This window comes from Leptodactylus fuscus, chromosome 5, assembly GCF_031893055.1.
Source record: "Leptodactylus fuscus isolate aLepFus1 chromosome 5, aLepFus1.hap2, whole genome shotgun sequence".
In the NCBI taxonomy this organism is placed as follows: domain Eukaryota; kingdom Metazoa; phylum Chordata; class Amphibia; order Anura; family Leptodactylidae; genus Leptodactylus; species Leptodactylus fuscus.
Genome location: NC_134269.1, coordinates 161,893,191 through 161,909,826, shown reverse-complemented (window position 1 = coordinate 161,909,826; position 16,636 = coordinate 161,893,191). Strand labels below are relative to the sequence as shown.

General features: G+C 41.9%; 1 protein-coding gene across 1 annotated transcript in view; it reads right to left on the bottom strand.

The window, feature by feature from the left end:
* Positions 1-16,636, bottom strand: part of CDHR2 (cadherin related family member 2) — a 94,648-nt gene that overhangs the window by 42,512 nt on the left and 35,500 nt on the right. The window contains exons 5-13 of the mRNA XM_075274705.1: positions 14,985-15,035; positions 9,947-10,036; positions 7,673-7,762; positions 6,465-6,605; positions 3,984-4,127; positions 3,694-3,769; positions 3,474-3,589; positions 2,588-2,818; positions 1,378-1,533 (exon numbers count right to left, since the gene is read on the bottom strand). Of these exons, the coding sequence (XP_075130806.1) occupies positions 1,378-1,533; positions 2,588-2,818; positions 3,474-3,589; positions 3,694-3,769; positions 3,984-4,127; positions 6,465-6,605; positions 7,673-7,762; positions 9,947-10,036; positions 14,985-15,035 (1,095 nt within the window). The remainder of the gene's footprint in view (positions 1-1,377; positions 1,534-2,587; positions 2,819-3,473; positions 3,590-3,693; positions 3,770-3,983; positions 4,128-6,464; positions 6,606-7,672; positions 7,763-9,946; positions 10,037-14,984; positions 15,036-16,636) is intronic.

The window sequence follows — 16,636 nt, the reverse complement described above, 5'->3', positions numbered from 1 at the left end:
TGGATATTACCTAGTGTCAGACTAGCAGTTTACAGGTCCTATAATCTGACACTAGAGTGGGACCATCTCAGAGGTGTGTTTCTGGTGGGACACTTAGTGTAGTGCACCTCAGATAGCAAGAAGAAGGGAGGTCCTACTCTCCATATTGATGCATGTCCCTTATGATTACAGGTACAGTGATTAATTGCTGCAGCCATGTTGTTGTTCTATTCTCATATTGTATTGTTCAGTATATGTTGATACAGTCACTGATGTTAGGAATGACTGAGAACTTGATGCTAATGTATAACCACTAGATAGTATTTAAGGACACTTTTTGTAGTGCACCTCAGATAGCAAGAAGAAGGGAGGTCCTACTCTCCATATTGATGCATGTCCCTTATGATTACAGATAAAGTGAATAAAGAATATAAACCCCCCCAACCACACCAGTGTTAGTTTATTAGGTGTGCAACACATATATCAACGGTCAGCACCTACTTATAGTACCCATTTCTTTACGCCTCCCAACTGTCTCCTTCATTTCAATGGGAGTCAATAGCAGATTCTTTACGCTAGTTGATTTTTTCAGCAAAACAAGAAAAAAGAAGCATCAGAAATTATCTACAGGCAAATTCCGCCTTGCAAAGACCATATACAAGAACAGGAAGCAGAAGGAAAATGCGAGGATTTTTTCTCCCTCCCATTCATTGCACTGGAGTTTGCAAAGTGAAACCCACCTGAAGAAAGGTTCTGAGGCTTCTTTTTTCATATTTTTCAGCTAGAGGAAAAAATTGCTCTAGACTCAAAATCTGCCTGCAGAAAACCCATATCCTAACAATGCAATTATTCACAAAAATTATAACCTTTTTCTTAAAGGGGTTTTCCCATCTCAGTGTTTCAGCAGTCTGGCTGTAGTCTTTTCATCTCACTTCCTGTATTTCTCCCCTCCCTCCCTCTCACAACACTTTTACAGATCAGATAATATGCAGATGCTTGTACAGAATAGACTCAATTGAATCTGTGTGTTTACATAGAGAGATAACAGATTGGACTTTATCATCAAACTGAAATTAGCTCAACAATTGTCCTGTTGGCAGAGTAGTAAGTGACATCACTTGTCCTATAGGTCCGTTGTTATAGCAACATTGTGTAAACAATGGGAGGAATAAGGTCACATAGCAGGAGAACAAAGCAGCATTTGTAAAGCAATATAGTTAGGAAAAGTCTTCAATTTACATGAACTACCAGTATAGATAGAATCCTTAAGATGAGACAACCCCCTGATCAGAAAAGATTACTAGGATACCAAAGATTATTGTATTGACTGTATTTTGAGACTTCAAATTTCTGTTCCATAAACACATAAGCACTAAGATAGATAAGTGATAACCGTACCTCCACTTCCATGTGGTGAACTATTTCATAGTCTATAGCTACCGAGTCCTTGACCAGAATTTGAACCAGTCCAGTATTTTTGATTCGCTGTGGGCTTACTGTGAAGCAATCTGCGTCTTTTCCCCTTAGGTATAAGTTAAAGGTTCCATTCTGGTCCTGTAATGGTAGAAAGTAAAAGCTTGACCATACAGACATGATTTCAGATACAGTTAAAGAGATTATTAGGTATAGTTATTGGCGTTTGTTCTAAGCCTGCATTGACTGGTGTAATAGAAACCTCAGACTTCTGTTCAGTTCTCCGCGTTCTTTATATGGTAGTTCTTCTTTTTCACGCTGTCTACTGTGTATCAGGCATTGTTCAGAGTGTTCATTTCCATTACAGCAATGAGGGTGTGATTATAAACTTCTCTAGGGGGAATTGAAATCTCTGGTGCTTGCCACAAAACATAAATCAGGTCTGTATAAATATGACATGTATTGGCCACTGACAAATGAGGTGAGGTCATGTTCTACATTTGCTCGAGATTATCCATTTATGTGCTAATCATGGAGTTGACAGCCATCACACCTTACTGTTCAACCAATACACAGGCTATGTAACTGATAGCAATGTGAAACTACATCACCTGTCAGGAGCTCATAGTAAGTTGGCTGCTCAGTCACATTAAATGAGTTCACATTAAAGCCTGGTAGCTTTACTATGGATTACACCAGAACTGTGCCTCTCAATACGTTTGGTGCATCTTACTACAGTACATTGAAAATCTAGACCTATTTTGGAAGTGCCAGTCTTGATAAGTGTCTCCTACTTAGTCACTAGTCAAATCTTTAGACCTATTTGCTCCAATGTGAAATTGATAAAATGGCATAAACACAAATAAATAAACCCACAATGGAATTTATAATAAAATAACACTGGATGACGAATAATATTGAACATACTAAACTACAATAACTGTTGATGGATAAACTTGAAAGGGGATAAGGAGAATATGACAATTTTCTTCCAAAAATAGTGTTGTCCATGGACTATATCTAGAATTATAGTTCTGCCCTATTCAAGTGAATTAGGTTTAAGTTGCAATACCAAATATAGCCAACAGACAAATGAATGTCAAAATCTTGGGATGTTTTAAATAGAAAGTATTCCTATAGTTCTTAAATATCTGATATGAGAAGTAATGTATGCATCACTGAACTAGTTACATACCTTGTCGGGATCATTAGCAGTAATGGTCAGATTTGCCACTGGTACCCGGACAGAAGAATGTTCCTCAATCTCACCAAAAAACCATTTTGCAGGGCCAGCGGTGAAATTACAGTCATTTACATCACAGTTATAAAACTGGGGAATATTGTCATTGATGTCCATGACACGAATGGTAACACTTGTGATGGCTGTTGCATTCTGTCCATATATATTTAGATTTTCTTCTTGGGCCTGATGGAATCAAAAGAATGCTTGAATTATTTTGAAACAATTTGACTGGTCAGAAAGGAGAAATAGCCCTTTGTTATGCCTGTAAGGGGGATAAAATTCATATCCAATTCTTAAAAAACAAAACTGTTTATTACATGTTGTTCACCTAGTAGCCATTGGTGTAAGTGCATAGTGGTGTCAATGCCACTGATTGGCTTCCACATTGATATGTGAAGTGTGGCACATCACCACTGCAGCCAGGTAAATAATGCCAGGGCACTCACAAACTATTGTCACTGTTGCACCCGAGGATTTGAAAGATGAGTATGTCTTTTTTTGTAAAGCCGAATCTGTGTATATAAAGAGGAAACTAAATTCAATACACCAGCATTATGCAAAAAAGATGGAAATCCTTTACTGGAGATTGCTGACATCGTGTACTGTATGTACATGATGTCAGCAATGTCCATTAAAGGATTTCCATCTTTTCTGCATAATGGTGGTAAATTGGAATTGGTTTCTTTTTTATGAAGCTCTGGATGTAAAGACAGAGTACTACTATGCATTTTGTTGCTCTCTGTTTGATGGTGCTGTTGCATTCCATAGATAGATAGATAATCTAGATAAGCGCTCTAGCCCTAGTGTCTGAGAAGTACAACAAGTACGCCATACTTACCACCACCTGTAATATTATCTGCTCCCCATCATCCAGCAGAGCTTCCCGGTCAATGTCTCCTGCTATACAGATTTCACCATTTGTACTTATGTTAAACAGATCAGACTTAGGAGATTCTGCAGACATACAGAAGTTTAGTATATTTAGAAACCAAGACAATGCATCTTTAGTAAATTATATATCATAATAAAAGTGAGTTGTTCAGAAATTACATACTTACTTTCAATGTAATATAGGATTACATCTCTGATCCCCCTGTCACCATCTATAGCAGAGACTGTCAGTACACTGTGGCCCTGTATAAAACCAAAATGAAGACTTTACATAAAACAAGAATTCCTAGGTGAGCTTCTTCTGTGACTATTATCATCTCATTGACTCTATATTGGCCCAGATTTACTGCTATGGTTACGACAAGATATTGGCATAAATGTATTACATCTTTGACACATCTTGTTTGAGCTAAAATGTTTCCAACTTGCGAGACATGTAGACTAGGATATTACTTACCAATGGAGAATGTTCATCAATGGAAGACATATAAGGTGCACCAATAAACTCTGGATCCAAATCTGGAACGTCCACAACTTTCACAGACACATAAGCTATTGTGCTTTGATATATTTCTGTATTGTTCAATTTTCCTCCCTGGTCCTGTAAGTTTATAAGACACATGCTAATAAAATGCACATCTAGTACACTGTTGTAATAATATGTTTAAAATGTAATATGGCATATCTTTATTAAATTTTATGTATGTAGTTTTCTTTTTATTTAAACCTATTTTTTTCAGTTTGAGAGGTTGATAAATGCAGATATTTAAACTCTAGTTCTCTCAATGCTTTAATAAGTAACCATTCACTGATTGTGGTGTAGTTGGAATTTTTTTCTCTTGCCCCCAAGCAAACAGAACAGTTAGTTTTGGTGCCTAATGTTAAGTGGCAGAATTTACTCAATGGGAGAATTTATTACTGGCACACAGTGGCACAATTTTGGAACATGTGCCACTTACCATCTTGTTTGCAATTTTTTTTTAAACATGGGCAGAGTGGGGATGAGAGTTATATCTGAACTCTATGCCAGTCACTGCCCAGTTCATTACAGTCACAGTACTGAGAGCTCTGTCTTGTAAGGAGCTGTGACTTGTGTGTCCATTATGTGGCCATGGACTAAATTTTATCCACCGGAAGACAGCAAAAAGAGATCTAAAAAATGCAGAGCATTGCTACAGAAAGAATATTAGAATACACAAACAATAAAATATTTCCCCTGAAACTGTACAAGCCCTTTAATGTGACAAACTACAATACACCTGGTACAACTGCTGATACAGATGAGCTGCTTTGACTATGTAAACAATAAAGACTATGTGCTGTTTGCATGAGTTCCATTCATTGTGTTGACTGTTAACCATTTAAAGACACAGTAGTTTGGACATTAATGCTCGGCGACTTTTTTCATACTTGTCATCTTCACCTTCAAGAATTCATACATTTTATTTTTCTGTCAACATAACTTTGAGGACTTCTTTGAATGACAAGTTGTGCTTTCATTTGGCACCATTTTGAAGTACACATAATGTTTTCTTTCTTATTAACTATTTTTGGGCAGCTCTGTGTTAAAAAAAAACAAAAAACTACAACTCTCTCATTAGTTTTTGCATTTTATTTTTATGGTGTTCAATCTGCATTAAAAATAGCATGACAGCTTTGTCCAGTGGGGCATTACGATTACGGTGATACTGATATTGATACTGATATATACGGTGATATTGATATTAAAATGATAAAATGGGTATTTTAAACTTTTTAATTTATTATTATAGTATATGACCACTTTCCTAAAGCCCCCCGTAGTGATATGTTAGGTTGCTACCTTTTGTATCATCACAATAGGTAGTGACCGTTAATTTACTCACCTATCCAAGCTCCTGTCCATGCCAACCTCTACTACTACATCCAGGGCACACTGGAGCTGATGCTCAAAAACGTCAGGATGCTAGGAAGAGCGTTGTTATGTAAGTGCACCAGCGGAGGCAGGCCTGGACCGGAATGTGGCTAGGTGAGTAAACCATCAGACTCTACCTATTGCAATAATACAATAAATAGTGGCCGATCGCCTCAGGTCGTCTCACGGAAGATGCGCCCCATGTTCAGTGTACGTACCTCCAGAGCGGCAAGAAATTATACATCCTAGAAACCAGAAACCAATAATTTAATCGTTGATGGGCAGTAATGTTAAAGGGATACTATCATTGGATACCCTTTTTTTTCTCGATAACACGTAGGAATAGCCTTAAGAGAGGCTATTCTTCTCCTACCTTTAGATGTCTTCTCTGCGACGCTGTTCGGTAGAAATCCGAGTTTTCTTCGGTATTCAAGTGAGTTCTCTCGCAGCACTGGGGGCCGTCCTCAACGCTCAAATAGCACTGGGGGCATCCCCAATGCTGCGAGAGAACTCTCCAGCGACACCTCCATCTTCTTCTGGAACGGCCTCTACCTGTGTCTTCTTCTGTCCTGGGTTTCAATCTTTTAGGCTTTGGGCAGAGCTGACTGTGCATGCCTGGGCGACAAGAAAATGACCGTTTACACCAGCTTACTGTGTAAGCGGCCATTTTCTTGTGGCCCGGGTATGTTACAGTCTATGGGGTCTGTTTGCTTTCACTGGACAATGCTTGCCAGTGTGTTCGGTATTCCGTTCGGAGGGGTCCCCATCGCAGATGTGAACCAGGCTTGTGCTTGCGCATGTATTTTGCAACTTTCTAAAAACTCAAAAGTAGTAAACCATCATGCACCAAAAAAAAGTGCAGTAGGTGCAAAACATTTAAAAAATTGAGCAAGCTATTAATAACTTAAGGGCACACAAGAAAACCAGCATGCAAAATAGGGGAAAACATGGCTGAATTCTGGTGTACAAGCAATGATAAATCCCACCCTACCAGTATAAAAACAAGAAAAGCATGTGAAAGGTTACAGTCTACAACTTCATTACCGTTGCATTTATTATTAATTGGTAGAAGGTGCTTTTTCTGTTAAAGTCCAAAGAACCATTCAGTTTAATATCTGCAATTCTGGGAAGTGTGTTTTCAACATCTTGAATGTAGAACAGGTCACTGTCTGAGCTTGGAATGACCTAGGAAAGAAGTGTAATATATATATATATATATATATATATATATATATATATATATATATATATATATATATATATTATGAATTAGACATATGCCAACAAGTTACTCAGGCCTATAAGATATTTCAGACCTATCCTCCTCTTACCATTGCTAAATTCAGATGTGAATTGGGCTTCAAGTTATGTATGTCAATGGCTACTTTTAAAGTAATTTTTGCATCCGGAAAGCTATAATAACTTTACTTTTTCCCCCAACACAGCAGCAATCTGAAATCTTTCAGGCTAGTTCACACAGAGATTTTTGCCAGCAAATTTCGAGAATCTGCCTCAAAATCCGACTGCAAAAAGCCTCCCATTCATTTCAAAGGAAGCCGCTAGCTTTTATTTTCCACTAGCGGTTTTTTTTAGCCAGCGGGAAAAAAAAGCAACCTGACCTATCTCAGGCTAAGGCCCCATGATGCAGAAAAGCGGCTTTTTTTGTTGCAGGTTTTGCTGCAGTTTTTTGAGCCAAAGTCAGGAGTGGACTGAACAAAAGGTAGGAGTATAAGAAGTTCCTAGATATTTCCCATTCCTTGGTTTTGGCTCAAAAACCACAGCAAAATTTGCCACAAAAAAGCTGCGTTTCCGCACCATGGGGCCTTGGTGTCAGACTCAGCTCTGAAAAAAAAGCCTCCCATTGACTTCAATGGGTTCCTTTTTTGGCCATCAAAATCAGCGCCAAAAACTCTGTGTGCCAAAACAAAGTAGATAAAAGGAAACACATTTAATAAAAATAATACAGAGTAAGGCCTTATTCACATGTCCACAATCTGCAGATATGTGAGACCCTGGCAATCATGGATGCAAGTGATCCAATTTATTTTAATGGTTCATACTGACCTCCATTCTTTTCCATGGACCAATGGTGTTCTATTTTGGTCATATTGTGAACCATGGAGCACATATTTGCTATTCTCTTTTCATGGACCCGCAGACCATATATGAAATTATTTTTTAAAAAAGGATGTTTTTCACGTATGTGAATAACAGATCTGGTTGAAAGCAATACAAAAGCATTTCTATATTACCTCTTCAATTGCAAATGTCACTGGTATAAGTCTGTTATTATCATAGTCTTCTGCTGTGACCTTGCAGATTACAGAATCAAGTGGCACATTCTGCAATACAAAATAATTATAGGTTTATGTTTTTTTATCATGTCCTCAAACTCATCTGAAATGTTAGTATTCAAAAAACAGTGTCAGTAATGTAAAAATTATTGGCTTAAATGTTTGTGCACAAGATACAAACGATTAGACAGGTAGAAATGTAACCTGTTTGAAATCCCTAAGTAAAGATCTAACCTATATGGCCAGCCGAAAGGAGTATTCACATTTGACAACAATTTGCTAAAAAAAAAGATCCTCCAAAATAAATGTATCTCAGGATATGCCTCTTCTGATACCCCCAGGACTAAACTGTAAGCTGTACGAGAATCTAAGGCTAAGTTCACATGATCTTCATTACAGTAAGAAGTTGCTCTCATCCATCATAGGATAAGAGCTACAGAATTAGGGCGGTTTCAGACGACCATATTTCACGGATAGCACACTGACTCATTCATTTCAAAAGGGGTCCGTACACACAACCGTGACTTTCACAGTGTGGGCCACAAAATATAGAACAGGCCTTATTTTTGTCCTATTTTGCAGTCTGTGCTTTCATGGCTCCTCTTCATTTAATGAAAGGAGCCGCAGAAGGACAGCCGTGCACAGGCGGCACATGGGTGACATCCCTGTGTCCCCCGTTTCCCGCCTATGCCTTTAATTCACGGCTGGCCAGTTGCAGCATGGTTGTCTGCCAGCAGCCTTAAACAGCAAAAGAATATCTGATGCTGTGTTCACATCTGCACCTGGGTGTCTGTTGTTCTGGTCCATCGGAGGACCACTAAAACAGCGCCGATGGGCCTCATTGACTACAATGGGATCCGCCCGGCATCCGTTCTGAAACAGCCGGATGAAAAAGTTGCACTTGCAGCACTTTTAAGTCTAGCGGAGATGTGAACCCAGCCTGATGCAGACAGAACACAGTCCAAATGGCCACATGGTGGCTCAGTGGTTGGCACTGCAGCCTTGTAGTGCTGGAGTCCTGGTGTTCAAATCCTGCCAAGGGCAAAAAAACATCTGCAAGGAGTTTGTATGTTCTCCCTGTGTTTGCATGGATTTCCATCCCATATTTCAAAGACATACTGATAGGTAAAAATGTACATTGTGAGCTCTATGTGGGGCTCACAATCTACATAAAAAAGGAAAAAAGTCCAAATGTTCAGTAAGGCCCAGTGTAGCTTCCTAGAGGAAAAAACGTGGCAACTACACGTCACTTTTAAAAAAAAAAAAAATGCTTTCCACAGAAAGTTTGCAGAGGTTTCCTCTGTGGACTTTCTTCTTCAATTAAACCTATAGGGAAACCACCAGTGTTTCCCTTCGTATAATTGACAGCTGTGATTCAAAACTCCAAAATCTGGGTTTTTCTAGAAGAAAATTTACATACTTTGCTTAAAATAGGAAGTAAAAAGTTATAATCAATATAAGAAAGTAGTTAGGATAGACGTAGTACTGTACTATTAACTAAATGTAGGGACAAAAATCAGACACTGGGTGTCACTCTTGTACCTTGGCCTCACAGTACGTAATAAAGTAGTTGTCACATTTCACAACTGTTTTTCAAGAAAAGATCTTCCAAAAATAAGTTGGTCACATGTTCAGATCTTTGGTGGCGTTTATGTCCAGAAGAAAAGGAATTGTACAGCTAAAAATACAACCTGCCTGAAATTGCTCAACAAAGATATCATTTCACGGTTTTATAGAAAGATCTTCCAAAAAAAATAAGCTGATCACAGCCCCAGGAATGAGCTGCAATGTGTGGGAGAATCTAGGCTACAAGCGTACAATTCTCCGGCAGATTTTTTTTTTTCTTATGTAGCTTGTGAGCCCCACATAGAGCTCACAATCTACATTTTTCCCTATCAGTATGTCTTTCGAATATGGGATGGAAATCCACACATACACGGGGAGAACATACAAACTCCTTGCAGATGTTTTTTTTGCCCTTGACAGGATTCAAACTGGGGACTCCAGCACTGCAGGGCTGCAGTGCTAACCACTAAGCCACCGTGTGGCCCCCCCAATTCTCCAGCAGATTTGACTCTAGTAACGCAAAGGCTGTAATGGGTTTTATAACCTATATGGTCCTAATAAAATATCCTCACTAGATTCGCCGTATCTACAGAAGACTCTATTTAATGTGATCTAAACTAAGAACAATGAGCCAAAGCAATTTCTTACTTTGAAAGCCACACTTACCTCCAGGACCTCTACGGCATAAGGCAGCCCATAAAATACCGGCGCGTTATCATTGCAATCTGTAACTTGAACGATAAATGGTCTCTGAACCTTAAAGAAAGAAAACACAGAAATCAGCTACGATGCATTCAATGGATAGGGGCCAAAATGTTTGAGCGAATCTTACAGTAAGGCTGACATAATCTCTTCACTCTATAAAGACATTGGCAAACATCTTATACCATAAACTGGAGGGTTTTATTTACCATTTTAGGAAAAAAATTAGAAAGTTGTCATTTTGGACTATACGATAGGTTAAAATGAAAAATCACCAAGAATTAGTACATCTATCTATGCCTAGATCTATGGCCAGGGCTGGGGTCCTGTCACGATCAGTGATCTGGACTGTCTCTGCCAACTTTTTGTGAAAAGCACTGCTTTGTGTGACAGAGGACAACAATAAATGGTGCCTGGTTTGTGCATGAGATCAGGTAGGGGGGAAGGCAGAAGCCACGTGAATGCTGTCTGACTGGTATTCACAAGGTCTTTCATGACTGTTGTGACAAATACAGTTTGGTGAGTTTATATTTGTCTCTTAGGCCCGGTTCACATCTGCATTCGGGTTTCTGATCGGGGAGCCACCGAATGGAAATCAATACGCATTAAAAAGCAGTTACCTGGAAAACCCGCGGACCCCATAGAGTATAATAGTGTGGTTTCTGCTCGGTTTCCTCAGGAAACATGCGGATAGAAAAATCCTGCAAGCAGCACTTTTCTCTGCATATTTCATGCTGGAAAACAAGCAGAAACCAAACAAACCCCATTAAAGTCTATGGTGTCTGTGGGTTTCCTTATGTACCCGCTTTTTAATGCATATAGGTTTCCATTCGGGGGGGTTCCCAAGTGGACTCCCTGAACGGAAACCTGAACGTAGACGTAAACCGGGCCTGAGCAGTTGCCATTGTCCCTGTGTTTCGTCACAGAGTACCGTTATTTAGCCCATTATAGATCATCTCTGGACATATTTACACAAAATAAGTGAGGTTTGTGTGACAGCCGCCTACATTTTACCCTTCATTGTGTTTATAAAAAACTTCTCTTTATTTGATTGTAATGTGTATTGGGACTATTATCCATTCACAGATCAGATCTGTGTCCAAACAGGGACTGAAGCAGCTCCTTGTCTTCTCTTCCAAGTAGGCAGCATGACTGAATTCATGCTAGCAAAGACTAATATCTCAGCATGAACAAAATACAGTTTCCAAAATCTTCTCTCAAAGGAAAGGCAGGGGTTTGATTTGGAAATAAGCAGAATAGTTTCATCTGAAAGCCTGCTGCATCTCAATATAGCTTTCATTGTTTTGTACTTTCCACTCATTCATCACTACCTCTGCCAAATCTGTCATTTCAGTCTGTCTCTGGCTTTCCTTACCCCTCCCCTCAACCTAAATGCTTTAGTCACTGCTCAGTGAGTATAAAAATATTAAATTATTAAAGCACAATTTATTTACAATATTGCAATGAAAATACTTGGTAAGTCTATTGATTTGGAGCCTTTCATGTCACCAGCTGATTATATTGTGACTAGAGATGAGCGAACAGTGTTCTATCGAACACATGTTCGATCGGATATCAGGGTGTTCGCCATGTTCGAATCGAATCGAACACCACGTGGTAAAGTGCGCCAAAATTCGATTCCCCTCCCACCTTCCCAGGCGCCTTTTTTGCACCAATAACAGCGCAGGGGAGGTGGGACAGGAACTACGACACTGGGGGCATTGAAAAAAATTGGAAAAAGTCATTGGCTGCCGAAATCAGGTGACCTCCATTTTAGACGAATAGTGGATTTCAAATCCGGGTCATATGAGAATGTGAACTTTGTGACTATGAGACAGGGATAGCTGTACAGGCAGGGATAGCTAGGGATAACCTTTATTTAGGGGGGAATGTTATTAAAAATAACTTTTTGGGGCTCTATCGGGTGTGTAATTGTGATTTTTGTGAGATAAACTTTTTCCCATAGGGATGCATTGGCCAGCGCTGATTGGCCGAATTCCGTACTCTGGCCAATCAGTGCTGGCCAATGCATTCTATTAGCTTGATGAAGCAGAGTGTGCACAAGGGTTCAAGCGCACCCTCGGCTCTGATGTAGCAGAGCCGAGGCTGCACAAGGGTTCAAGCGCACCCTCGGCTCTGATGTAGGAGAGCCGAGGGTGCACTTGAACCCTTGTGCACCCTCAGCTCTGCTACATCAGAGCCGAGGGTGCGCTTGAACCCTTGTGCACACTCTGCTTCATCAAGCTAATAGAATGCATTGGCCAGCGCTGATTGGCCAATGTATTCTATTAGCCTGATGAAGTAGAGCTGAATGTGTGTGCTAAGCACACACATTCAGCTCTACTTCATCGGGCTAATAGAATGCATTGGCCAGCGCTGATTGGCCAGAGTACGGAACTCGACCAATCAGCGCTGGCTCTGCTGGAGGAGGCGGAGTCTAAGATCGCTCCACACCAGTCTCCATTCAGGTCCGACCTTAGACTCCGCCTCCTCCGGCAGAGCCAGCGCTGATTGGCCGAAGGCTGGCCAATGCATTCCTATGCGAATGCAGAGACTTAGCAGTGCTGAGTCAGTTTTGCTCAACTACACATCTGATGCACACTCGGCACTGCTACATCAGATGTAGCAATCTGATGTAGCAGAGCCGAGGGTGCACTAGAACCCCTGTGCAAACTCAGTTCACGCTAATAGAATGCATTGGCCAGCGCTGATTGGCCAATGCATTCTATTAGCCCGATGAAGTAGAGCTGAATGTGTGTGCTAAGCACACACATTCAGCACTGCTTCATCACGCCAATACAATGCATTAGCCAGTGCTGATTGGCCAGAGTACGGAATTCGGCCAATCAGCGCTGGCTCTGCTGGAGGAGGCGGAGTCTAAGGTCGGACCTGAATGGAGACTGGTGTGGAGCGATCTTAGACTCCGCCTCCTCCAGCAGAGCCAGCGCTGATTGGTCGAGTTCCGTACTCTGGCCAATCAGCGCTGGCCAATGCATTCTATTAGCCCGATGAAGTAGAGCTGAATGTGTGTGCTTAGCACACACATTCAGCTCTACTTCATCAGGCTAATAGAATACATTGGCCAATCAGCGCTGGCCAATGCATTCTATTAGCTTGATGAAGCAGAGTGTGCACAAGGGTTCAAGCGCACCCTCGGCTCTGATGTAGCAGAGCCGAGGCTGCACAAGGGTTCAAGTGCACCCTCGGCTCTCCTACATCAGAGCCGAGGGTGCGCTTGAACCCTTGTGCAGCCTCGGCTCTGCTACATCAGAGCCGAGGGTGCGCTTGAACCCTTGTGCACACTCTGCTTCATCAAGCTAATAGAATGCATTGGCCAGCACTGATTGGCCAGAGTACGGAATTCGGCCAATCAGCGCTGGCCAATGCATTCTATTAGCCCGATGAAGTAGAGCTGAATGTGTGTGCTAAGCACACACATTCAGCACTGCTTCATCACGCCAATACAATGCATTAGCCAGTGCTGATTGGCCAGAGTACGGAATTCGGCCAATCAGCGCTGGCTCTGCTGGAGGAGGCGGAGTCTAAGATCGCTCCACACCAGTCTCCATTCAGGTCCGACCTTAGACTCCGCCTCCTCCAGCAGAGCCAGCGCTGATTGGCCGAATTCCGTACTCTGGCCAATCAGCACTGGCTAATGCATTGTATTGGCTTGATGAAGCAGTGCTGAATGTGTGTGCTTAGCACACACATTCAGCTCTACTTCATCGGGCTAATAGAATGCATTGGCCAGCGCTGATTGGCCGAATTCCGTACTCTGGCCAATCAGCACTGGCTAATGCATTGTATTGGCTTGATGAAGCAGTGCTGAATGTGTGTGCTTAGCACACACATTCAGCTCTACTTCATCGGGCTAATAGAATGCATTGGCCAATCAGCGCTGGCCAATGCATTCTATTAGCGTGAACTGAGTTTGCACAGGGGTTCTAGTGCACCCTCGGCTCTGCTACATCAGATTGCTACATCTGATGTAGCAGTGCCGAGTGTGCATCAGATGTGTAGTTGAGCAAAACTGACTCAGCACTGCTAAGTCTGCATTCGCATAGGAATGCATTGGCCAGCCTTCGGCCAATCAGCGCTGGCTCTGCCGGAGGAGGCGGAGTCTAAGGTCGGACCTGAATGGAGACTGGTGTGGAGCGATCTTAGACTCCGCCTCCTCCAGCAGAGCCAGCGCTGATTGGCCGAATTCCGTACTCTGGCCAATCAGCACTGGCTAATGCATTGTATTGGCTTGATGAAGCAGTGCTGAATGTGTGTGCTTAGCACACACATTCAGCTCTACTTCATCGGGCTAATAGAATGCATTGGCCAATCAGCGCTGGCCAATGCATTCTATTAGCGTGAACTGAGTTTGCACAGGGGTTCTAGTGCACCCTCGGCTCTGCTACATCAGATTGCTACATCTGATGTAGCAGTGCCGAGTGTGCATCAGATGTGTAGTTGAGCAAAACTGACTCAGCACTGCTAAGTCTGCATTCGCATAGGAATGCATTGGCCAGCCTTCGGCCAATCAGTGCTGGCTCTGCCGGAGGAGGCGGAGTCTAAGGTCGGACCTGAATGGAGACTGGTGTGGAGCTATCTTAGACTCCGCCTCCTCCAGCAGAGCCAGCGCTGATTGGTCGAGTTCCGTACTCTGGCCAATCAGCACTGGCCAATGCATTTCTATGGGGAAAAGTTAGCTTGCGAAAATCGCAAACTGACAGGGATTTCCATGAAATAAAGTGACTTTTATGCCCCCAGACATGCTTCCCCTGCTGTCCCAGTGTCATTCCAGGGTGTTGGTATCATTTCCTGGGGTGTCATAGTGGACTTGGTGACCCTCCAGACACGAATTTGGGTTTCCCCCTTAACGAGTTTATGTTCCCCATAGACTATAATGGGGTTCGAAACCCATTCGAACACTCGAACAGTGAGCGGCTGTTCGAATCGAATTTCGAACCTCGAACATTTTAGTGTTCGCTCATCTCTAATTGTGACTTCTTACCATTTCCGTTCCATCAGATACTGTCTGAATGATGTTAAGAACTTGTTTAGTCTATAGGAAAAGAAAGGCAGATATTGATTACATATCAGAACCCTACATTTCACTGAAAGTATCAGGCCTTGTTCATATCTGCATCGGTAATCCGTTCGGGGAAGTCCGCATGAGGACCCCCCCCCCTCCCCCCGAACAGAGTACCGAACGCATTTGCAAGCGGTGTACAGTGAAAGCACACAGACACCATAGACTATAATGGGGTCCATGTGCTTGCTGCGAGATCTCTGCAGGGAACATGCGGACAGGAAAGTATTTCACAATCTACTTTCCTGTTGGCATGACTTGTGCAGAAAACTCGCGGCAAATTCACTGCACACTGCCTGCAAATGCATTCGGTAGTCCGTTCGGGGGTTCCCAAATGGATTACCAAACGCAGATGTGAACCAAGGGTAAGGCCGGAGCCCTATGTGGTATATCCTAATAGGGTATCCCACATAACCACACACTAAAGATGCTGTTATTAGTGCCCTTAAAGGGGTTGTCTGACTCATTTGTTATTGTTTAATAGGGCTGCTGATAAACATATTTAAAAAAATGTAATCACCTCTCCCTGAGCCTCCACTTACAGTAGCAGCGGCAGCTCCAGTCTCCATCTATACAGGTCTCCCGGTTGATGCCAGCGGCGACATCCTGTTTGCTTTAGGTGACCACTGCATCCATTACAGGACTAAGTGGTGACCTCTTCCCATACTCACACATGATTGTTGTAATGTGCCATCTGTGAAGAGATCACCACTAAGACCTGTGACTGGCTGCAGTGGTCATCTGGCACAAACAACCTGTATACTAAAGACTGAACCTGCCGCTGATGGAAATGGAGTCCTGGAGAGAGGTAAGAACAGTTTTTTTTTATTTTTTATGGCCCAATCAGCAATCCTATTAAACAATAAAAATAAAAAGAGTTGGACAACACCTAACCAGGGTGAGCTTCATCAGAAGTTTGTGAGTAACAGCAAATACAAAGGAATATTGTTCCCTGTTAGGGCTAGTTCACAGAGCATTTTTTGGCAGCGGATTTTGCCTCAAAATCCGCTGCCAAAAAACAGATCACATTGACTTCAATGGGAGCCACTCGCTTCTTTTTTCCGCTAGCTAGTAACGGAAAAAAGAAGTGACATGCCTTATCTTGCCTCAGATTCTGCGACTGAATCACCCATGGCATCCGCGACTCAAGGCACGCTCCAGTGTAGCCCCATTCATTCGGGCTACACTGGAGCTCAAAATATTTATATCAGTGCAAAACAAGTGCCCAAATTGACTGCGGAAGTGTTCAAATGCGGAATGCAAATTCTGCCGTGCAAACATACCCTAAAGGACTACTCTCTCTTCCTTTTGTCCCCTGCAACAACATCCCAGAGTGCCAAGAGGTTGTCATAGCAGAAGTATTGCAGTATAAATAGAAAATATGCAAGGTTGAAAAACCTTTTCCTATTTTTTATCCCATGCACTAAATGCCAGAGAAACCCACAATGCAAGAATGCAAAAATTGTTGTATTTCATCTCCACCATTCCCCCAAAAAGTTACCGTAAATTAGCTCACACAAAAAATGAGTCCTCACACAGATATATCACCCCAATATAGGGTGGGTGTTAAAATA